The following is a 24,872-nucleotide window of genomic DNA, read 5'->3' on the forward strand; positions in this document are numbered from 1 at the left end:
AGCGAAGCTAACAAACAAACTAAAAATCAAAAATTAAATAAAATAAAAAAACCCAACTACAGACGAAACCCAACCACAGAAACCAACAAATATAAAGAAAGAAATCATTTTTTTTTAAGTCGAACAATTTCAATTTCTTTCTCTCAGAGTATCAGAGTAATACGTTTGGTTTTGTTGGTTTATCTGTACCAATCAAAACAGCAACAACAACAACAACAACAACAAAAGAAGAAAAACGAAAAACGCGTACGTCTCGTCGCCGCCGACATCGTTGCCGCATAATATAAAACGTGAGGATATATAAGACAAAAGCTTAACACAATATTTACACACACACGCTCCAGAGACCAGAGATCCAAGACCAAGTCAGACCAACGGCAAGCCAACGAGGCAATCGTGTTAACACTTACAAGTATAACCAAGTCGCGTGTAACTTACAACAACCAAAAATTCAACGAGCACAAGCAATATTGTAATAACATCAACTACATACAACAACGATAAATAAAACCACCATAACAACAACAACAACAACAACAACAATCACTGCCCACATACATACTAAACAGATGTATGAACATACAAGCCAAATACTTGCAATAAGCAGAAATTCCGTTAATAACAAAAGCAACCGCAAAAAACACACAAAAAACTACAGACTTTAAATAATAAATTGTTTTGCTTCTTTATGAAAAGCAGTCAACGAATATTTTTTTTGTATGTGCTTAAAACGCTTCTTTTTTTTGGTTCACTTTTTTTTCTGTGCCATGCAATAATTGCAAATTTGTGCTAAAAAAAAAAAAAACAAAAACAAAAAACACATCGACGCGTGTGCGTTTAACTGTTATTTAACTCTTTTTTTTGTTTCTGCTGCTTTATAAGTGTTGCTAATGAAGCCTTTATTTTGATTTAGATATGCACTTTTTGTTGTTTTTATTGGAAACTTGATATGATTTATAGAACACACATATGCTTATTAATTAACTGACAATGCCGACAAATTAACTAAAAGGCCAGCTAATGACTTCATTATAGTAGGACTTTTGAATAGAACAATCCTAAAGGCATCTTTTAATCAATTCATCCCCCCCCCCCCCCCCCCCCCCCAACACACAAAACGCAAGTTTAAAATCCATGTAGACTTAGTACAGAACGACTCATTTCTAGAAATACAAAGAAAGAATATACTATTTACGTTTCTTTGTGCCTAAAAGGCGCTTTCTAACAATTCTATACAGTTAGAAAAAGTTAAATAAAGTCCGAAGATCAAGCAAATTGCTCAGTTTCTAAAATTCAAGACTTAGGTTGTACTTTTTATATACAAGTAGTACTATACTATATCTAGTGGGAAATAGAATAAAAATTGAGATAAGCTTGCAAGTTCAGTTCCAAAAGGGAACCTCTCTTGTTTCACACTACTTTCGACTTCAGGCCAAGATTTAAAAAACTTTTATTCCAAACAGCAAGCTTCTACCTTAGAGATCTAGAGATCCAGATTGAAGAAGCCATGTTGCACAATTTCGAACTGAAGCACTTCCCTTTCACACTTCACATCATCTGACCAGTAATGTCAGCTCTATGGGTGGTCTTTCAAGGTTCAACTGCAATTGGCACCAACAGTGTTTGATTGCTTATACGCACCGTTGCGCGAGCAATGCATTGCTGAGCGCCGACTGATTCAAGGTTTCAATGCTAATTGCATGAATACCTGTACTCGTATATATCTATGTATACATCGCGTGTACATGTTTGAAGGCAGCCTCAGAACAATTCTCTTGTTTGAGGCACTCCTTCCACTACTTAATCGTATAGAAAATGCAAGTCAAACGAATTAAAATGAAAAGGAAAAACAAAACAAATCGCTTCTTGCAAAAATTATGCAAACAAACACACTCCAAAAACCATGCAAAAGTCTCTTGTAATTTTTTGTTTGCATGTGCCCACAATTTTTATTACAATTTGTTTGTGTGTGTGTTTCGTTTTAATTACGAAATGTTAAGCATGGCGTGCACTCAATGCCATATTTTGTAAAAATGTGCAAGAAACTTGATGACTGACAGTAGCAATAACCACACACACACACACACACACTCACACACATACACAGTTACATAAATTTATACATATGTACAGCCAACTGTTGGCAGCATTTACAGAAATGAGCGTATGAGCAATATCAAAACTAATATGCAAATAAATGAACCAAAAAAATGGAAAACGTAGTGCAACTGATTGCTTAGCCAGTCAGCCAGCCAGCCAGTCGGCCCAAAAACGAGCCAACAACTATTCAAAATGTCCAAGTCATGGCAACCAAAAAAAAAAAAACAAAAACAAATCCAACAAAGTGCGGCCACGTTTGACAATTGTTAATGACGTTCAACGCTGGGCAATACCAGTGTTGCCTCCTAGAAAGAAGCCACAGTGAAAAAAGTAAAAGCAAAGACAACAACCGAAAAGCCCAACCACCAACACCAACAACACCAACTGACTGACGAATTGACCGACTGACGAGCTGATAAACTGACGACGAACTGCCTGCCTGACTAACTAACTGACTTGCTGGACGCCTTTGCCAGCGTTAACGCCAAAGCCATGCAGATGACATAACCAACTTAACAGCAAGCAGTAACAACTCACATGCTGTTTGTTGTTGTTGTTGTAGCTGTTGCTATTGTTGTTATTGTTACTGTTATTGCCGGTTCGCGCACGCTCAACACTCTCCCTTTCAAAGCGCTGCAGGCACCTGCGCTTGCGCACACCTCAACGCCCTCGTCTCTCTCCCTTTCCACAACTCTCTGCCTCTCTGCTTCTTTACACATTTTGCGGTTTTGTTCGGTTTGTTTGTCTGCTTGCATCTGCTACTAACTGTTTCTTTCCCTCCCTCTCTCTCTCACTCTCTCTCTCACACACACACACACACACACACACACTCTTCCTTCTGTTTTCTGTTGCTTTTTTTGCGCTACGCCCTACTTTAACAGCCGCTGACCGTTGGCCATCATCGTTGCATGTTACCAACGTCTTTGGCATCAGTGGCGCCAACACGCTAAACTATATAATTGACAACAAAAATGTTGTTGCTGTTTTACCAAACAATGCAAACAATGTATATTACCAAACAATGCATAGACATATCGCCAGCCTGTTTGACAATCTGAAAGATTGCGCATCTTTGAAGTCACTGGCGATGGCGATGACGACGGCGATGGCGCGTCTTTCATGGTCTCTCATCGTCGCGTAGCATGTGTGTGACAACCTTCCTTTTGACTTTGATAGCCGCTAAATTGAACGGTTTCAAGTTCAATTCTCCACTCGCTTGGAGACTAGCAACACCACATACTCGTCGCATACCATTATTCACACATCAAATTCTCAATGTCTTCGGCTTTGGTGTGAACTTCAAGCATTAAAGAGCACATGAGACATGAAGAAGATGAGGGAGATTTGAAGCTGGAGCAGCTTAGGATTCATATATCGATGATTAGATTCATAGATTCTTTCGAATTAGTTTAGTTGATAAATATATTTAAATGTTTAATGTCAATTAGCCCCCTTTAGCTTTTTTTCATTAAATATTGCAGGACACTGGTGTTCCATCACTTTTCCAACACAGGTCAACTCTCTTAAGACCTGATTCCACACACTTTCCACATGGGATATGTTCATTTAATATTCGAATGATTTTCAGCATTCAATGAATTGCTACAATGAATCAGTTAGGGCTTTACGCATATTTCATTAATTATAATCGTTTTCCAACCCAACCTACTACTGAAATATTCGAGCTAAAATAATATTGAAAATATTGGGAAATTTTATTTTATTCCCGGGCCCTCAGTTTCCAACACTGTTTGGTTCCTTAATTTAAAAGCCCCATGTAATTTTTAGCTTACTTTAAATGAGAGACTTAAGCTGTTTGATGATTGATTGTCATTTCTCCATTATCCATAATTATTTATTATGTAGTGGATACTCTATGTAGTCTCTGCTTTCTTTATGTGCTTCTTCGGACACGCATATTATATATACTCGTATATGTGGCCTGGATCTGTGTTCAGTTCATCAGTATTTCGTTTGAGTCACACATTCGTTTGTTTACCAAAATCCCACAAAGCAATTAAAATGCCAATAAACGCCTTGCCCTCAAATTAAAATTACATAATTCTGAACAAGCTTTAAAAATTGTTTGTCTCTCTGTCTCTCTCTTTGTTCGCATTCATACTCTTTGCTCGGTTTTCTCTTAATGTGCTGCCTAACATGTCATTCCATATGTTTTACTTTTCACATTACGCATACGCCCTGTGTGTGAGTGTTGAGTTTGAGAGCTCGTTAAGCGTGTTCGCACATGTCTTGATCGCCATTTGACATTGTCAAAAAAATCTTAACTATTTAAACTTGACACACACCCGTAAATGGCCAGCCGGCTATTGACAGGCGGATTTTAGCATAAACCACAGCCAATAAATATATGCATATACTACCAAAAAAAGCAACAACAACAAAATAGTAATAATAATAATAATAATAACAGCAATAACAACAATCATGCCTACGACATTCAGTGGCAAATGCGCGCACTTGTTAGCCTTCGTATAACAAAGCGAAACCGAAAACCCTAGAATACCAAAATCAATAAAACAACTCAAACCGAAAACCGAAAACTGAAAAACCATCGTACAACAATTTTGAGACGTGTGCAGTTTGCATGTATTTGTGTTTGCATTTGTATTTGAATTTGTATTTGTGTATATATTTTATTGACAATTTGTTAATTTTTGGTTGTAAAACAGAAAAACGTGAAAAGAAACTGCCGCATCATCTCGGGCCAAGTTGTGCCAAGGTCTCAAGGTCACGCCATATAGCCGATAGCATCGATAGCATTTTTTTTTTTTTTTTTTTTGTGAAATAGCAACAAATAAAATAGCACAGCTTCTCAGCTGCTCAATTTTATTAAAATGCGTCTATTTATGCAACTGTTTTCCTATCTACTTGCAGACTATTCCCAACACAGCCCCAGCCCCAGCCCCACACACACACGACAAGTCGGCACAATGAGGCAACAAAGCTCACAGCAAATGTTGACACTCGCCCTTTGCGGTCTGTGCAGCCTCATTTGCATGATCAATGCCGTCCCCCTGCCTGCTGGCAATCAGGAATTGGATGTGCTGCAAATACCTCTGGCCAATGGCAAGGTGAGTGAGCTTAGACATACTTACATATATACTCTTCTACACACACACACACACACACACACACACATAGAATTGTGTGTGCAAGGTAGCTCAAAAGGTAGCGCATGAGTCAAGCACTTAGCTAACGATTGTGTGCCCTTTTTCCCCATTGTTTAAACAGTCGGAGGCACTCGACAATCGAGCGTATTTGCTTTTCGATGAGTAAGCGCTACAAAATCTAGTAAGTGCTGGCTGACCCAACAAGTTTCCGTTTTTAAGTAGTTTAGAGTGCCGTTCAAACTGAAAAATGCATTTCAGGAAATTTACACAAAACTTTGAACATCAAATTAGCCACACATTGCATCTACAAGTAATTGCAATTGGTAAAATATTTCGCTATATAGTAGAAAAATCTAAATGAAAAATCTAATGATGAGCAGAAACATTGCATTTTTTAAGCACACCTATTTATTCGATAAACAATATATAATAATTAGTTTTGAGACTCTAAAATAGTTCATTAGAATTACAAGTAAATTAGGTGCCTTTTTTTAATAATGTTTCATCAAATTTAAACAATTCGGTTTTATGGCCAGTAAATATTTTGTAAGGAATAATGAGGCTGAAGCTGTCCTTAAACATTGGTCTCTCTTTTTATCAATATTGTTTGTCAATAACTGATCATTAAACTGTCAAATAGCAACAATTCTTTAAAACGATTTGGTTTTATTGCACGCGACTTTTTTTGAGCCATTTCTTGAAACTTCCGACAGAGTTTCCTCAAATTGATTTTCCGTGTAAACGCCACTTTCGGCAGCTGAACCAGCGAGCAAAAAAAATGTGCTTTTACTTTTTCGAGCAACAGCCAACAAATGCGGGTCTTGGGGTCTTTGGGCTGACCAAAAACAGGAGTTGCAACATGTTTGTGGAACCTGCGTGACCAGACCGCAGTCGCTAGTCATTCAACTGCCAAGGAAGTTGCACTGGCACACTCACACTTGTTTCCTTGACGATCAGCGTGCCAGCGATCAGCTGTGCCGTCACCAGTCTCCAGTCACCAGTCACCCAACTCCAGCTCACCAGCTCACCAGCTCCCGAGCTCTCGAGCTCCCCAGCTCCAGTATTCGGACCAGTCGAGCGGACTCGAAGTTGAGTGACTAATTGAGTATTATTAGGCGAGCTGGCAGCAGCTGGACTGCGATTTTTTGCGCACATTTTACTTATAGTATTTCTTTTGGGTGTTGGCTGCTGTGTTGTTGCACGAAAAATTGGCACACGAAATACAAACCGGCTACGATTGTTGAGCAATGCACATTTATTACTTAATTGCAGCAAACAATCTCAATTTTCGTTTACACTTGCAATTATGCTGACTGATTAGACAAATTAATTGCATTTCAATTGGCGAAGGCCTTTTTCGCACGCTCTTTCAATTTGCATTCAAGGATTTTGTTCGTTTTCGAAAGTCTTCATTTACAATGAAAAAAAAAAACAAAAAAAATCGAAAAATAAACATCGCCAATCGATAGCTCGTCTCGTGCCAATCGATCGCACTGCATTTTGTGACATTGTGCACAAGTAACTACAATTAACACCTAGGTCAGGCTTTAATTGTTTACTTTGCTCACCGCTCAGGTGTGTTAATTTGTTGTCCAAAGACAATAACAAATGAGCAAAAATACAAAATAGCACGGCAAAATAATGCACAGCAAACTTTTGTCTCATTTGTTTTCACAGTTGTTGTTCGAAACTCATGTTTTATGCCTTTTGACTTTCACTTTTGTGTACAACACTCGGCATAAATGTCTGAAAATATGGCGGATAATATGCGAGATTAGAGACAAACCGCACGTTGAAGGGCGTTCCCTTATGGGTCCACTTACATACGAGCATGTTACATACAAAAGTCTTCTTTTTTACATTTCCTGGGACAAGCATTTTCATTCACATCGTAATTGATCATGCTTGTAAAAACGAAAATCGACACTCGTAAATGCTACAGCTAATAAATATTACAGCGCATACAATAGCTAGATCGAAAATATTTTCCCACGATAACTCAAATCACGTATGCCAAGTGAATGACTTATTGTTTAGCTGGCAGCCTAGCAAGGGATATTGTTAGCATAGAAACCTCACCTCAGACAAGCTGAGCTCGAACTGTGCGTCTGTATGAACCCTTATATCTCGGGGACTAGAAGCAATGAGCTCATCAAATTTTTTGAGTGCATTCCTCCAACATACTTGTATGTGCATTTTGTTTTTATCAAAAGCATTAAGAATACTAAAGTGTAGGAATAACAAAAGTTCACAGTTGAAATGTCATGTCTTGGTTTTTTTAAATTTAATTTTTAGGGAGTTTTTAATATCAGACCCCCAGAAGTTTCTGAAGATTTGTAAAACTACTCTAATGTTTGGTTTTGTAGTTTTAGAATGCAACGACATCGCAACATAACATTGTGATACTTTAATATTATAATATCGTTCAAGTTGAGACATATGTAGTTTTGAAAAAGTATAAACAACATTTGTCTTAATTTCCAAGTAGACTTTAAGAAGTAAATCGCAAAGAAGTGTGTTTGTATTTGTGTATTTGCTGTTTTTAACCACAGCGTTAGTAAGCCAAAAGAAAAGTACAACAATTTTAAATATGCGATGGAACAGACGAGCTTCATTCCTTTTATAAACTTTTATTGAGTGTTATAATAGACAAGGACTAAAAATTATTCACAGCAGTTTCTAAAAAGCCAACAATATCGAATTTGCTGACCCCTGCATCCACTACAAAATGTTTGATGTGGTATTTTAACCAACGAATTCACAAAATGTCGCAAACTGCAACAAATTGGCACTTTCAAAAATTAAGAAAATGTTTATAAACTTGACAGACAGAAAAGTGGGGAGCAAAGTGGGGGAATTTTGACAGCCATGGGAGCCGCAATTAACACTCAATTTGTGAATTTAATTTGAAAATGTGGGCTGATACATACTTACAGACAGACCTATAATCGACAACAATTACAACAAACGCCTACAATATTGGCAAAGCGTTTGCAAAATGTCTGACAACCAAATGACGGACTGACTAACTGACTAACTGACTGGCTGACTGACACATTTGGCTTTATCTTTTGATCGCACACACACACACACAACATTTACAGAAAAGTGAAAGAAAGCAGAGGCAAATGGCAAAGCGCATTTTGACATAACCACAAACATTTAAGCCATTGTTGTTACCTAATATTAACTGGGTCAATATTTAACCCACAAACAGTTGTTCGTCGAGGCGGCAGCAAAAAGCAACAGCCACAGCGGCAGCCGATGTTTGTCTGCTGCTGTTGTTGTTGTTGTTGCCCACGCTTGATGCTCATCTCAGCGTGTTGACACGCTTGCGCCATAAATCATTTAGCAACAACAATAACAGCAATAACAATTGGAACTACAATAGGAATAGCAACAATAAGCTGAGCAGAAGAAACCTCAATGTGCACAGATTTGTTCAATTTATTGACAATTGCATGTTATAAGCTCTTCTGCTGAACTTCTTCTTATTTTTCATCATCAGCAGCAACACTGCTATTTTGCGCTAGCACGTGTCTGCAACAACAATGATATAACAACAACAACAACAACAACAGCAGCAGCAGCCGCAGCAACAACAACGACAATTGAAGCGCAACGACTTTCAAATGCCCATAGCAGCAGCAGCAGCAGCAGCAGCAGCAGCAGCAACAGCAGCAACAACAACAACTGTGAGTGGGGCTGCCCCAAGTGTGCTGTATGAAGAGTGACGTCGATGCCGCCGACTCGCTGTGCTTATGTAAGCCAACAGCCAACAAATATCACGCATACGCCGCATTGTGCCGTGCACAGTTGCATTCAGTCAACTGCAATTTGTTGTAGCATGTCGCTGTTGTTGCTGTTGTTGTTGTTGCTGCTGCTGCTGCTGCTGCCGCTGGCAATTTGTTGGTAGCTGCATTTTTAAGTGGCGTACTGCCGCCAAGACCGAAACGCTTGCCAGTCATTAAGCCAAAGCTACATACAATATAGTAGTCGTCGACTTAGGCATGTTGTTGTTGTTGTTGTTGCTGCTGTTAATGCTAATGTACAGTAGGAATAACCTAAAACAAACCAATTATAAGAGTATTTGATTAATTATAGTATCTTTTCGACAAACAACAAACTAATATATTCTGTTATTGGCTTACTTTATTTTACAAGAACATTTATTTGAAGTATTTATTTATTAGGCCTTCCTTTAAATATCAAGACTTGAATTTCTCGAATATCTAGAAATTATTATTATTACAATGTTGAGTTTACTGTTCAATTTTCTTGAAGGGACAACATTCTTGAAACAATATTAAATAAATTCTAAGCAAAATGGCCATAATGTCAATGTTGTTTGAATGAAAATTGAATGAGTGACAATATTATTATTAATAAATAATTTTGTGTGTAGATCGTTATTGTCGTGCCCTGCTTCCACCCCTTTCCCCGCTACAGTCCTGCAACTTAAATACACTTTGTTGTACCAATCATTCCCACGGCAGCCATATACATACTAATTATAAATAATTTTATTGCAATCAATCGAACAATTTATATCAGTAATTAGATGTGTCTAACGCCTTATTTACAATAAAGACGTACTAAAAATTCCAGGGTTTTTGTTCACATTCGAAAAGATAATGCTTATAGTTTCGTTGCAAATCAACAAAGGAAGGATTTACCATTTTGTAATATGTTCAATAACTTATAATAAGACAGAAGGCAGAACTTAATGATCGTATAATTACATTACTTGTATATCGCTTACTGTTCCACAGCTGATCATTAAAAGAAACCATTGATTAGATTTAATCACAATGTGCCACAAATTTGAGCTGAATCAGATGCAAAAGTTTCGGGTTGCAGGAAAAGATTTTAAGACTCAAGAGAAACCCTGCCACACGCTGACTGACAATGCCAAGATGCTGATTGGAATAATATAAGATATCCAACTGTTTTTGTCGGATAGTAGCAGACACATATTTGAAAGCGTTTCTCTAGGATTTTTACCCCGATGGTGTTCATTTCCGTTAAGCAATTTTCACTGTTGGTTGCATATTCTGTAAAAAATGCATTAAACAAAAAGGAGATAATGACACATGCAAGTACAAGTATGTATATACACGCTCCAAAATTTAACGCTTCATTTTCAAAGACTACAATGTCTTAGGCTGTCAACTTAACGTGCATTTAAATGTGTGTAATTGTTTAAACAAATGCATATAAGTTCCTGGTGGGGCAGTCGTCAATTCCAACTGAACATAAAAAGCCTCCACTTGCCTATAAATGTTAAGTGCTGATAATTAGTAGCTTTGTATTAGCCGATAATTTGCGTGCATAAAAAATGCACAAACACAACACATAATGTGTGTGCTAAACAAATTTCAAACGGCAACTAATTGCTAAACAAAACATCCATTATTTTCGCGACTCTAGAATTAAATAGCCGGGCAGCTGCTCTGGCAGTATATGATTTGTATTTATTTATGTGGATATTGTGTTTTGCGCAAAAAATTTATGCATTTATTTATGTGTTATTTATTTATGCATTATAAATTAGTGCCAGTTTCAAAATTAATTGTGTCGTGTATTTTATATTAGCTGCTGGCTATAAAAGCCAATCTATTGCTCGTTTTCTTGTTGTTTGTACAAAACGTTGTTAAACAAGGTCTAGACAAATGGCCCAAACCGAGTAGACAGACAGACAGTAAAATCGTTAGAGTGGGACGCATGACAAAAAAAAAAAGAAGGAAAACTATAGATACAAAAATGTACAAAAGTATTAATATACAAGTATTAATGAGATCAATTGTGCAACAGGCCTGCGTATTGGCATCGATATTTACTCGATCGAGGATTACGATTACTAGCTTGGTGTGGGAATGCGTATCGATATTAGGCAGCGAAATTACAGTACAACACGATATATATTCATGTGCATTTTACCCCGATATCGATTCCAGAACATTCTTCCATCCCTACAGTTTTGTAAGATACTGCCAGATACGAAAGAGGATGAAACTGTTGAACACTGATATAGAAAGCTGTCCAAATGTTAATGCATCGATTCCATTTGCGCTTAATGGCATTGGTAATTGGTAATTAATCGGTGGATGGTACATATTTAAAATACTGATACAGAAGACACAATAAACGAGAATGCCGAAAAGATCAATAGATAGCTCTCTAAACATTAATGCATCGATTCCTTTCGCCTTAAAGATACTTCAAAAATGCAATTCTTTATACGAAGTTTTGGTATTAAAAGCACCCATTACTTTATAGCTATTGGCATTGATTAGCTATCGATCTGTAATAAGTAAGCTATCGATAAAACGCTCAAAAACCAAAATGAACCAAAAAAAAAGTCCAAATCATTTGTGTACCGTTAACATTGAAATTTGTTTTCATTATGCAGATTAAGTTGATCAATGTGGACTTATTATCATCGCTGATTTATGCAGCGCTAATGCATCTATCGATATTTTTAAATCTCTAATACCCATCTTTACAAACACACGCGACCCACTCACACAAACACAATCGATTAATGTGCTTGGCATTTTGAAAATAAAAAAAATATGTAAAGCCGATGAATAAACGTTGACAAGACAGACGCAAAAGAAAAAAAAAAACAAATTAAATGACAACAGTCAAGCAAAGCAGGCTACATTTAAATTAACTGACCTTAACCGAGTTAATGCGGCAAATTATAAAAAAGTCGTAGCACAGAAAAATAATAAAATATAAAATAATAATAATAATAAGCAAAACAGCGATAAAAGCGACGAAACTGAAAATAAAGTGCAATAACTTAATGCGAAAAATGATTGCAACATAAATTACAATCAAAAGTTTTAACACATGTGCTAATAAAGTGTTAAATTTAAGCGAGGTTTTGGCAAAATGACAAAGCGAAATAAACGCAGAAACAGGTTCAATTCTATTTACAAAGGTTTCTAGTCGCACAATTTAAATATACATTTGTATAAGTGGGCTACAAACTAAGAGATTTTGCAGCTTAAATGCAAGTCTTCACATTTCAATACAATTCTAAAATTTAAATGCCAATCAAATGTGATCGAAATGAGAAGCTTTCGAGTTGAAGAAGCCTTCTTTAAGTCTTTGAAATAGGAACAAAGAATCGTAAATTTGTCGAAATAATTAGCTTCCGAAGCAATAACACATTTTGTTTTAAACCTTCTTTTCATCGACGTCCTTATGAAGCTAAATCAGGCAAATATGGGAGGTGGTTGATGGTTAAGAAGCGATTTTTTGTCAACAAATCAGTCTAGAATCCATTTCCATTAATTTTACAAAAGATGTTGAGTGATTTTTGATAAATTGACGTACTTTTTCGACTGCACGACCTTTCTACACTGTTTACCAGTTATGGATTGTGTCCCAAGATAAGCCAGCTAGGCATATTTTACTTGTACAAAAATTAAATCATAGTCATGAATATCTCATTAAAATTGCTCCCAAGTCTTTGCTACGAATATTAAAAGAACAGGTACTATTTGCATATTCTTTTAAATACTTTTCATATATATAGTAATGCACATAGTTCCAGAATTAATATTCCTACAAGAAACGAGAATGTTAATCTAGTCATTTAAATGAATCGATAAATAAAAAGAAGTCGTGAGGAATATCTTGAAATTTCACTTTCACGTAAGCTTTAGACGCCAAAATACTTTCAGAACGGTTGTGGATTCTGTCTTCTCTTCTCACCCGGCAGAAAGTGTTGCCAAAATGACGAAAGTTCTACAGACAATGAAGGCTATACGCAATATAGGTATAGCTTGTGTATATATGTATATACTCCTTCCGTCTTCAAACTTGGTACAACAGCAATGGCAGCGGGCAATGGGAGGGGTGTAAATGTATAAAAATCAAAAACAAAATCACGAAAAATACCCAACATAACAGCTGCCATTTAAAATTCAGTACAATAACTATAATGACGTCGATTGTTGGTGTTGGTAGGATTGCTGAGCTTGAAGCTGGACGGACGGACGGACGGTCGTGCTGCTATTATTGAATTTTTCAACTGAGTCGCACTCATTTCAAATTCATTAAGACGCTGTTAAAAGCTAGACTGACTTACTGACAAACGCGCTGACATCCAGACAATTATTCGTTTACGAGTATATTATGTACATACATGTATGTATATACATACAAGTATGTATGTATGTACATATATATGGTATGTGGTGTGTAAAGTGCGCCCAACTGCTTTGTGACTGACTTTAATGAGCAAATCGTATAAAAGTTGGGCGAGAGAGTTTGAGCGCCACTCAAGGCATATCAAACAATTGTCACAGAAAGTATGACAGACAGCTTAAATATGATGGATACTTGCTAATTATAATGCCATATGCCTGGCAGCCAGTCATCGGCCTGATGTGGGCGGCCGCAACTTTGGCAACAGTTTGTTGCAAAGAGAGCCAACAACTGACAAAAGTTTATTTTTGCCACACCGTCGTAGTCGAAGCCGAAGCCGAAGCTGTGGCTGTAGCTGTAGCTGAAGCCGAACACAGACTCAGAGTCGACGGCAGCGTCGGCATCGGCGTCAACGCCAACATTCGACGTCAACAGCGGCATTAACTTCCGTCTGCGTGTAAAGTCAACTTCCGCGCTGACTTTTTGAGTCAATTAAACAGTGAGGAGAAGCAACAACAACAACAACAACAGCAACAGCAACAGAGGCAACTCTCAGTGAGTGTCTCAGTAAAATGAATGAAGCTACCAGCCAACCAACCACCTTGCGCGTAGTTTTGAACGCACTCAACTTTTTCTTAGTTAACTTTTTAAAAACGTGACAATTTTATTGTTTGATATTAAAATGTTGCCAGTTGGCAGCAACTAGCAACCTGCAACCTGCAACCTGAAACTGAAACCTCTAGGCATCAACTACACTTGCAGAATCCGCCGAAAAATAATTAAACCTCTCCTGATATTTTTTTGACGTTACAACAATATTATTTATTTCAAAACCTTTTACTTTTTCTCTTCTCAAAAATAGCCAAACTTTATTAACTTTTATTAAATAACCTTCCAGACCACTTCAAAAATGTTTATAATTTAATCTCATTTAATATTTCATGATGCGTTTTTTCTCTTAGACAAAAACAAAAAATAAAAATAAATTAAAAAAGTAGTTGGAAGAATAGTTGAAATGTCCCCCACTTTCAATGACATTAAATAAATTATGCCATTTTTATTTCAAATGTCAATAATTAAAAACATTTTTGAGACCAGATCGATGTCATATTACTTTTTCTAGGCAAATAATTCTTGAAGTGAAGTATATTAAATATTTATTAAATATTAAATAGGTGAAGAATATTATAATTTATTAAATATTATTTAATGACATTTTTGGTACCAGCTGGATATCCTATCATTATATTTTCTATGTATAAGAGAAAAAAAACTCTTGTAGGTACATATTTCTTATGCTTAATAACATTTTTGTTCCCACTTCATTTTTAATTAAATTTTGATTCTACGTCGATGGCCCACTAATTGTACTAGAATGTGAAGTGAGAACTGGAAATAAATTCAGTCCATTGTAACCCTCAAACTGTCTTCCAAAATGTTTTCAATATATATGAAATATGTGTTTATTTGAAAACAAGTACAACAAATCTACAATACATTACAATTTAGAATCAATGTTGTTGAGATTAATTAATTAATGAATTAAGTTATTATAAACGTGTTATATTAGATCAGACTGTTTTATTTATATTTTTCAAGTTAGAAATCTGTGAAATACTGAGTCGAATGTTGATTACATTTTTCTTTAGTTGATTTAGTTGATTTAGTTGATTTCTCGCAGTGTAGACAGCAATAGGCCAAACTGCTGGTGAACCTAGCTTCTAGGTACCATAGTACAGGTACACGGTACAGATGCCTCCTCCCTCCCCCCTCTCTCACTATTTCTATCTTTCTCCCGCTCTACCCTGCCAGCACCCACTTAATGAGCTAAAAGTTGGCGCAAAGTTTTTCAATTGTTGAAGTGTTGATGCTATATTATTAGATTGTTGCTGGTATTTTGTGCACCTTGACAATTGTTACAAAAGACGACAACAAAAATAAAAGCAACACCAACACCAGCACCAGCACCAGCAACAACAGCAATGCCCACAAAGTGCACGACTATTATGTCTCATAACTGTTGTTGTTGTTGTTGCTGTTGTTTTTCTTGTTGCCGCTTCTGTAGGCATGCCTAGTGACTCGTGCTGTTGATTGTCGCAAGTTATCATCACCCGCCCAGCACCTTACCACCCGCCCTACCCCCCCCCCCTTCCCCCAGCCACCCTCCGTCAACTATTTTGCTCAGCCCTATGCAATTTTAATGCAATTTGAAAATTTATTGTACAATATTTTCTTAAGTTAGCGTTGAAAGTGCCATTAGGTTAACAACTTTTCGTGTAGTCATTTAAGTTGAGTTCATCGAGTTGCACGTGATGAGGCATGACATTGAAGAGTGCAAGAAATTGACACGAAAGTTAGGGAATTGCTGGGCAACTGATTTTGGGTTGATGTTGGGGGCAGCTCCCCCACTTTACGAACAGCACCAACAAATGCAATACAACAACAAAAAAGTGCTTGAATGAATGGCAATTTGTAGAAAGTAAACAGGCTTTGGTGCGGAAAATATGGCGCCCAATGTGGGGCAGCAAATCGTAGCAAAGGTTCGAGCAAAGATACTTGTAAATAGATTAAAGATAGTTACAATCTGTGTCTGTTTAATTAAGGTATACACATTTTCCAAAGATCATAATTCTACTTAAACATGCCCGTGCTTCAATTACAAGCCATATATCGCTTGTTAAACACATATTCTAATGCGGGTTTCCCCCAAAAGTAACTCTAAGTCTTCAAATTATAAATGGGCATGCGGCAAACTCTCGCCTACGAGGCTATTTATTATGACCGTTTACACTTGAAACTTAATTACAAACAAAAATCAGACTCAGCAACTCATTGTCCGAAAGTGAAAGTCTTAGACGGCTCTTTTGGTTGTGGGTTTGCATTGGCTGCCTCATTTTGGTCAGCCAAACAATTGCAAATTGTATTATTCAGTCTGTCAATCAGTTTATGTAAGTAATGTAAGAGACGCAACCTTGTTCGCTGTAATCTAATTGTGAATCACGATCTTGGACTATTACAGGAAATCGATGTCTTGACACTTGGCGCCAAAGACCAAGAACAATTGATAGCCGATCGCAACAAAAGAACAATTGGACTGTTGCGCGAGCTGTTCCCCGACATTACAAAGGTATGTACAGTAGCTGCCTTCACTATAGTATTTAACTCAATTTATATGTATAGCGTATTTCTTATCAAATGTCAGAGTGTCAGTTAGAAGAATGCCTCATAGCTGTAGTGCACACACCCACACATCTATTATTTAGTTTTGTATATTTTTTTTATTTGGTTTTGCATTGTTTTGTGCGCTTTGTGTGCAGCGCAGCATTGTTAATTTTGTATGCCTAAACATTTCCTAGGAAGTCAATATGCAAATCAATCGTCTAGTCAATAATATCTTACAACACCTTGGTCCCATCGTCTTGGGCACGGTTTTGAATCCAACGCTTGAGCGTAACGAGCAGCGCCTGTTTGCAATACGCAACGAAGACTCTGATACTGATACTGATGACGATGATGATAATAATGCTGATGATGATGACAAGAATACTGACAGCGATAAGGACTACGAAAGTTTACCACCAGAGCTAACCAATTTTGAGCCCGATCTCGAGTTCGAATCGACGAAAAAAAAGGATACTTAATCATATATGATGCAGTCCGAGTGCTCCACTTATATATACATATATATATCTCTTTCTTATGTTAACCAAAGACCCATAAAGGCACCCAAGAAAACAGAGTACCTGGCTTTAAATTAAGTGCCCAATCGGTTGTTATTCTATCTCTTGGAAATAGTTGATTATTTCATTTTGTTATGCACCCAATATCGTTGGCGGAAGATAATGTTGAGATTCCTCCCTGTAGCTATGCATGTCTAAGGTCTAAAAGTGCACGTATTTAAAACATTATACTATTCTCCACATAGAGCACCACCAAATGCATGAACCCTGCTATTTAGATAATACTTATGTAGCTGCACCCCAGTAGCCTAAACTTTGACCTCGAAAACACATACAGTATTAAAACAGTAAGAAGTTAAAAATAACATCAATATCAATATCAACAATCAAGAAACAACAATCAGCAATACGAGCATTAAACAAACATTAAACGCGCCACAAGTTTTCAGCAATCCCATCAAACAATTGGCTAAATGAATGCGAAGAATGAGCAAAATTAAAGCGCCTCAAAAACCACAATAGCCGCAAACAACAACCATACTTGTAGTATGATTTTAACAACTACTATATACTTGTAATATGGACGTCGCACCATCGCAACATCAAAGTCATTCATGGAAACCGTAACAGAAACAGAAACACAACGTTTTCAGAAAATGCAGCCAAGTCAAGTTTTGCATATGTATGTCTCCCACTCTCTCTCTCTTCTCTTTCTCTCTCTCCCTTTCTCTCTCTCTCTCTCTCTATCTATCTATCTGTGTGATTCTCCTTAGGAAATCGACTCAATAGTTAATCGCATTATTGCCCAAGTAATACGCGTTGCCGGTCCCGGCGTCCTTAACAGTATCTTAGCGGGTAATCGCGGCGGTGCTAGAGGTGGCAGCACCACCCCCGCCGACGATGACTTTGATGTCGACTTTGATGAGGACGACGATGATGACACCAGCAGTAGCAGCAGCAGTAGCAACAACAACAACAGCAGCAGTGGCACTAACAACCGCAGCTCTACTGGCAACGACAACGCCAATGCCATTGATGCTGGCAATGATGGCGGCTCTAGAGTCAAAATCGATTTACCCACCTTTGCTCCCGAAACGGCAGCGTCGAGCAACAAAGTGAGTCCGCGCAAGACCATAACAAATGAATCGGCAACAACCACCACCACCCCCTCCGTAACAAGAACAACAACAACAGCAACAACAACTGCTGCTTCTACTACTACTACTACTACTACCACTGCAGCTAGTACTAGTAGTAGTGCAACAACAATCAATAATGTATCCAATAGCATGATCATACCAATTCCAACTACCATCACCACTTCGCCCAGTCCCATGAGTTCTAGTGTTGAGTCTGTGCCCGAACAGTTGTTGTCTAGATTTTTAGGCGATGAGCCGCTGACAACAACAGCCACCACAACAACAACAACTAGCACAACCACTGAAATTCCCATCACAACTACAAGCACAACAATTAGTGTCATAAATCCCAGTACCAATGCCATTCAATCAGTTGATTATCCCAACAACAACAACAACAACTACAACAATAGCATCGATGACTCACAATTGCTAACAATTATAGCTGATATAAATCGTGTATTAAATTCTACCAATTATTTTATTACAACCAGAGATAATTTAACAACCACCACAACAACAACAACAACAACTCTGTCAACACCAACAACAAAGGCTACTACAAATGAAAACAACAACAACATAAGTCAAATAACGAAACTATTGCCGATCTATGATTGATTCTAAAGAAAAAATAATAAACAAACAACCACCACAACATCTTCCATCCAAAGGATTTACGCAAGCGCAGTACAACAACAAAAACAACCACAAAAACAGCACTCCAGTAACAACAACTCAAGTCTGTAGCATAACGCGTTGCGTTCAACCCTACCTCTCCCCCATCTCCGCCCACCTCCGCCCAACACCCCCTTAAAAAAGAAACAACAACAAATTTAGCTCCCCTCCCCCATCAAGACTAACTTGTTGCATATTTAGCACGCATTCAAACCCATATGCATTGTGTGTGTAGTCTAGACAGCAACCGGCCTGAATTTTATACACACCATCTTTTTGTCCATGTGCTTTCGTAGCAACGACCCTTTGAACTTAGGCGAACGGCCTCTCCCAACCGTTTTATTAAGCATATTAAGTTTTCTTATCCGAAATCAATGTATTGCATTGCAAAAAAGAAAAAACAAACCGAAACTAATCTTTACACTGTCCAACATGCCCAATTTTGCACACACACACTCACACCAACGACACATACCAACGATTCACAAAATACAACCTTTGCCCCGGTTGTTGTAGCAAATTGATGAGCAAGCGAATCGCATAATCTCGAAACTGTTGCGCACTCTGGGACCAACGGTGCTGCGAACGGCCATTCAGGGCAACACCGCGAATAGCGCACGCACCACTTTCGATGCCGATTTCGATGACGACGATGACGATAACAAGACAGACAGCGGCAGCAGCGGCAGTGGCAGCAGCAGCAGCGACAGCGACAGCGGAACTCGCGTCTCCATCGAATTGCCAACATTTGAGCCTGATGATGATAATGAGGTTGACGCGGATGCCAAGACGTCATCGGGTACAACAACAACGACGACAACCACCGAGGCTACACGACGACGATAGAGACACAAAGTGCGTGTAATTTGCTACAACAACAGCGCGTTTTGCAAATTCAAATTACGACAATTGGTTTTAAATAATTTAAAAAATGTATATCAAATTTTTCTGCAGCAAAATTCTCAAGCAATTGGCAACAACAGCAACAACATGATCAACAACAGCAACAACAACAACAACAACAACAAATCAACAACCACACACATCAAAATGAAATTAATTTAATGAACAACAAGAACAACAACAAAAATTTAATAACTTGTTAAAAATTGGCAATGTTTTATTGTATTTGTTTCGAAATTACTGTATTATATTATTTTTTACACTGGTTCTCAATACACTTTGATATGCACAACATCCTTTTATCTGTCTCCCTCTCTTGACTATCTTATCTGTTCAGCTATGTATCTGACTCATTCTCTCATTCTATTTTTCTCTATTGCCCTCGCCTGCTCTCTTTCGCTCTCTCATTCTCTCTCTCTCTTTCTCTCTCTGTATCCTGCATTCTTTTCGGTCTGTCAGTCTCACCTGCGCTCGCTGAGTAGCCAATCTATCGAAAAGCTATTGTAGCTCTTTTCTCTTGCTATAGTGCTTTTTCGCTCTCATTCTCTCTTCACTCTCGCACATATTCTTTATAATTTAAGTTAATAGGTGTTTTTATTACATATATACAAACAAACATACTTATATGGTAGAAATTTAAGTCATTTACAATATTACATCCTCAATTAAATATTCTTATCCGCGGTTATCTGTAGAAGCCTCCCTGCGAAACACTCTGGTGCCTAGACACATACAAAGACAATGATTCGAGAGCCACTTTCAAGTTCTCCGTCACTGCTCATAAATGCCCACAAATCGTACACCTTTTCCCGTACATTTTGTTCCATGCTTAAGCACCGCACTCATTATTATCGCAACTGCACTCAAATCAGTCTCGGCTACAAATGTGAGTGTCTTTATTCGTACATATGAATCCACTCACTTTGCATCTTGCACTCACACCTTGTGCCGATCGCCCCCACATGATTTTGCATAATATACAAACCAAATGAAATGAAGGAGCAAAAACAAAAGAATTTTAATGTTTTTTCTATTCCAATAGCGCATTGGAAACTGTACAGTAAACGTTTTATTTTCAAATTCAAATATTCTTTCTACTATGATTTAGTTTCTTCTATGGAATCGAGCGCATGTTGTAGGCAAAGCCAAAAATTTTGCGTTGTACACCCACGCAAACCATTTAGCTCTTTGATACAACATGCAAAATACGCTCTCTCTCTCTCTCTCTCTCTCTCTTATTATCTTTATCTCTCTCTCTCGCTCTCTATCTTTCTATGAATCTATTTATTTCGCTGTTAAAGTATTTGTTCTCTTGATTACTTACTCGCTCGCTGTCTGTGCTACTATTTATGAAATTGGCTTTATTTGTAGAAAATAAATTTCAATAATGCTCACGGCTTAACTACTTTTGTTTTTCTCTTTTGTTTATTTTGTATCTTTTTCTCTTTATTTTCATGTTCCATTAAACCGATTCGATTTGTGCAAATAACACAATGATCTAAACCAACTACAAAATATGATAATAATAAAAAAAAAAACCGAAACAAAACCAAATACCTCAAACACCTGTTATAAAACTTAAAATCAATATCAAAATGAAATCATCAACTGCAATCAATCAAACAAATGCAATATTCCAAATGAATCAAACGCAAACTATACTATATACAATAATACATTGCATTATGTGCACGTGCATTTCCATCAAATAACTCGAACAATAATAACAATAATAATGATAATTACCAAAACAAATGGGAAACATATACAAAAATATGCCGAAATACACACACACACACAACCAACCAACCACCCACCAACCCACACACACACACACAAACAATTCCTTAACCTTTATGTTCATGAATTCTCAAAACAAAACTCATATCATGGCGCTAAAAAAATCAAAACGTTCTTCCAAAACTCACCGAAATGCACTCAAAATGCGACTCGCTCTCGCACACGCTCTATCTATATTGCCTATTCACTCTGACCTACACAATACAAATGAACATACATAACGATCTACGCTGTGCCAAATCCTTTGTTCCACTCCAACACAACAACACCCCGTTCCCCAATCCACTTTCTACACATGAAATGCACATAATCAACTGCAAAATTCAAAATTTTTTAAATGATACGCCCAATGCCTCTGCAAATCGTATATATGTACACATATATGCATCAACTAAATCGAAACAAACAACAAAAACATACCTGCCCCTCCACAACACCACCAAAACGACAACAAACACCGCAGAACGGCGCCACCGATACACAAATCGATTTATCGGCGATTAACAAACAACTCGAGGAGACAATCCGTGTAGCCCGTCAAGTAAAAGAGGCGGAAGCAGCCGCCGCTGCTGTAGCCGCTCAGGCAGCCAGCGTCTCACCCGTGGCCCAAGCTCCCATACCCCTCAAATCGAACGAACCCATCCAGCTAAGCTTTAACAATGAGTTGCCCACAGTGAACGCAGGCAGTGGCAGTAGCGGTGCCAGCAATGATGTCAAGGCGCTCAACAGCAACGATTTGCAGCTATCGGAATCGAAGTCGCCGGCCATTGACGAACTGACGCTCGACTCGGCGGAAGAGACGGCCGATTTGGATGATAGAAACAAGAGGTAAGACTCATCGCTAGTTATCCCCTAAACAGCGCGCGTACAATATCAATCACACGAACAAACCACACGCATCATTGGCAACCACACATACCTATTATCGATTGTTAATCATCGATCACATTAACTCTAAGCCCTTGAAATTTTGAGACACAACACACCCAACTAATCGAACACTTTTCGCTTCTGACGTCCCCCCAACAAAACCGCAAAAAAAAAGTAATCTTTTCAAAAGGTTCCTAAGCTTCGGCGGAGCTGGTCTAGCGGGCGGTTCAAGCGGTGGTGCCGGCGGCGCTGCTGGTGGCAATAGTTTGGGCGCCGGCGGTTCGGGCAACTTCTTGCTGGATGTGGTGCGCGTAAGTATTAACGTTAAGAAAATTCTAACAACTATAGAGAACTACAAACTAAATATTGTCATTATTGCCAAAACTAACAAATTAATATATGTACATACTTAGTTTTATAAATTTATATAGGAACTACTATTGATATGTTATTTTCAGAATATTGTGGTTAGTTCGAGCACGTTTCGACAGGTAGTTATTGAGAGAGAACGGCACTCTTTTAAATCAATTCCAATTTTAATAGAATTTTATTCATGCAAGAATTCTGAAACTATTCAATTTAAGCAAGTTGCTAATAAAGAATGGTAATGATCGATTCAGCCAGCTTAGACAAGCATTAGTTGTATAGACTTAAGACGGAGAAGAAACGGCATTTTTCAAAATCAACTTAAACATAAATACAAGAAATTTTGTATCGGAAGTAATAAACATAAGCATAAAGGTAAATTTAATTTCTTAAGCCCTCTCTCTACAACGCGTTTCTCTCTTAACTCTCTTCAGCTGTTTTTGAGCTTTTCTCCCAGATTTTAGAAATGAATTTCTTTACCATTATCCTAATTTAGGAACGGAACCAATACAGCTGTTCTTTAACTTTTCTCCCGAAATTTAATTGAATATTAATCCCTGTTTCTACAACGCGTTCCTCTCCCAACTCTCTTCAGCTATTCTTGAGCTTTTTTCCCAGATTTTTTCTTAGATTTTAGAAATGAATTTCTTTACCAATATCCTAATTTAGGAACGGAACCAATACAGCTGTTCCTTAACTTCTCTCCCGAAATTTAATTGAATATTAAGCCCTGTTTCTACAACGCGTTCCTCTCTCAACTCTCTTCAGCTATTCTTCAGCTTTTCTCCCAGATTTGTTCTCAGATTTTAGAAATGAATTTCTTTACCATTATCCTAATTTAGGAATGGAACCAATGCAGATGTTCTTTAACTGTTCTCCCGAAATTTAATTGAATATTAAGCCCTCTCTCTGCAACGCGTTCCTCTCTCAACTCTCTCCAGCTGTTCTCGGGCAGTGTGCAGACCCAGCAGGGCGATGAGGCGGCCAACAGCGTGAGCGGCAGCGCAAGCAGCGGCGGCAGCACAGACGACACTGATGCCAGCGGCGACAGCACACGTACTGCCGATGGCTATACCGAGGGTATTCCCGGCCCAGTGACGCGCCTGGTCGTTCTGGCCAATCGTGGTCTGGCAAATCTGGTTCAGGACTTGATATTGGTAAGGGGGGATTGGCTGGTTGCACATAATGGGGAAGTAATTGGCTAATGGAATTGTTTCCTTTTTTTGTTTGTCTTGTTTTACAGCGCGTGGCAGCCACCAGCGAGAAGTTCGTGAACTTCAAGGCCAAATTGATAACGGCCCTGATCTAAGGAGGGGCACGCAAAGCCTGCGTCCTTCTGCCTGTGCTGCCCATGCTAATCCCTAACAGCGTTTAGTCAAGTCAACTCACTCAACTGTTCAGGATTTGCTCTCCACAACAAAAGTCAAAAAACAAAAAAAAAAACATATTCACTCACTCAGACACTCACACACACTCACGCACTTGTATCAGACACACAGATACATACACAAATCCATGTTCACAAAAATGTCTATTATTTTGTTGTGCATCATCGTCTGGCCCAACACAAACCAACAAAAATAATGATATATATAAACCACTTTTTAGCAAAATTATATTTTCTGCCTTGAAATGCTCTCAAATGCATTAAACATGAAAAGCAAATTAGTTAAAGTAGTTAAAAACAAACATACATATGCGAAGAAAACAAAAAAAATTATAATCGAAATTTAAACAAAAAACAAAATCAAGCAAAATTTATTTATTTCTTTTGGTACGAATATAAATCGACGAAAAAAACACAATTTATTATACATACTACATACAAACATATACATACATATGTATATAAATATATGATGAGAAAAGAAGAAGAAAAACGCCTATTGCAAAAATAAAAAAGAAAACTGTCAGCCACTCTCTGCCACGCTCACTCGTTCTCTCTATTCCCCCCTCCCCCCCCTTCCCATCCCATCCCCTCCAACACTTCACTCCTACAATCATTTTCTTTCTCTATCTCTCTCTCTCTCTCTCTCTCTCTG

At 37.8% G+C, this 24,872-nt stretch overlaps 1 protein-coding gene across 6 annotated transcripts; it reads left to right on the forward strand.

Moving 5' to 3' along the window:
• LOC115627793 (myb-like protein U) lies at positions 1–24,603 on the forward strand. Of its 6 annotated transcripts, none has more exons than XM_030523615.1 (7): positions 1–290; positions 4,996–5,192; positions 16,414–16,521; positions 22,058–22,422; positions 22,640–22,775; positions 23,772–23,987; positions 24,074–24,603. In XM_030523615.1, the coding sequence occupies exons 2-7, from the start codon at positions 5,052–5,054 to the stop codon at positions 24,137–24,139; spliced, it is 1,032 nt and encodes a 343-aa protein (XP_030379475.1). In that variant the 5' UTR covers positions 1–290; positions 4,996–5,051; the 3' UTR covers positions 24,140–24,603. The 6 variants fall into 6 exon arrangements, with proteins under 6 accessions (XP_030379475.1, XP_030379476.1, XP_030379477.1 ...); XM_030523616.1 differs by having other exon boundaries at positions 22,655–22,775; XM_030523617.1 differs by lacking the exons at positions 22,058–22,422; positions 22,640–22,775; positions 23,772–23,987; positions 24,074–24,603 and adding exons at positions 17,848–18,189; positions 18,708–18,820.
• Positions 24,604–24,872: the final 269 nt, after the last annotated feature.

The sequence above is a fragment of the Scaptodrosophila lebanonensis genome, unplaced genomic scaffold, assembly GCF_003285725.1.
Source record: "Scaptodrosophila lebanonensis strain 11010-0011.00,11010-0021.00 unplaced genomic scaffold, SlebRS2 tig00000098-arrow-pilon, whole genome shotgun sequence".
Taxonomy (NCBI): domain Eukaryota; kingdom Metazoa; phylum Arthropoda; class Insecta; order Diptera; family Drosophilidae; genus Scaptodrosophila; species Scaptodrosophila lebanonensis.

What these genes read in the sequence shown, in the direction of transcription:
- LOC115627793 (XM_030523613.1), top strand. Translation starts at nt 5,052, where the DNA reads ATGAGGCAACAAAGCTCACAGCAAATGTTGACACTCGCCCTTTGCGGT. An exon ending in TACCTCTGGCCAATGGCAAG is followed by an intron (nt 5,193 to 16,413) that starts GTGAGTGAGCTT and finishes GGACTATTACAG; the next exon opens with GAAATCGATGTCTTGACACT. An exon ending in TGTTCCCCGACATTACAAAG is followed by an intron (nt 16,522 to 17,847) that starts GTATGTACAGTA and finishes GATTCTCCTTAG; the next exon opens with GAAATCGACTCAATAGTTAA.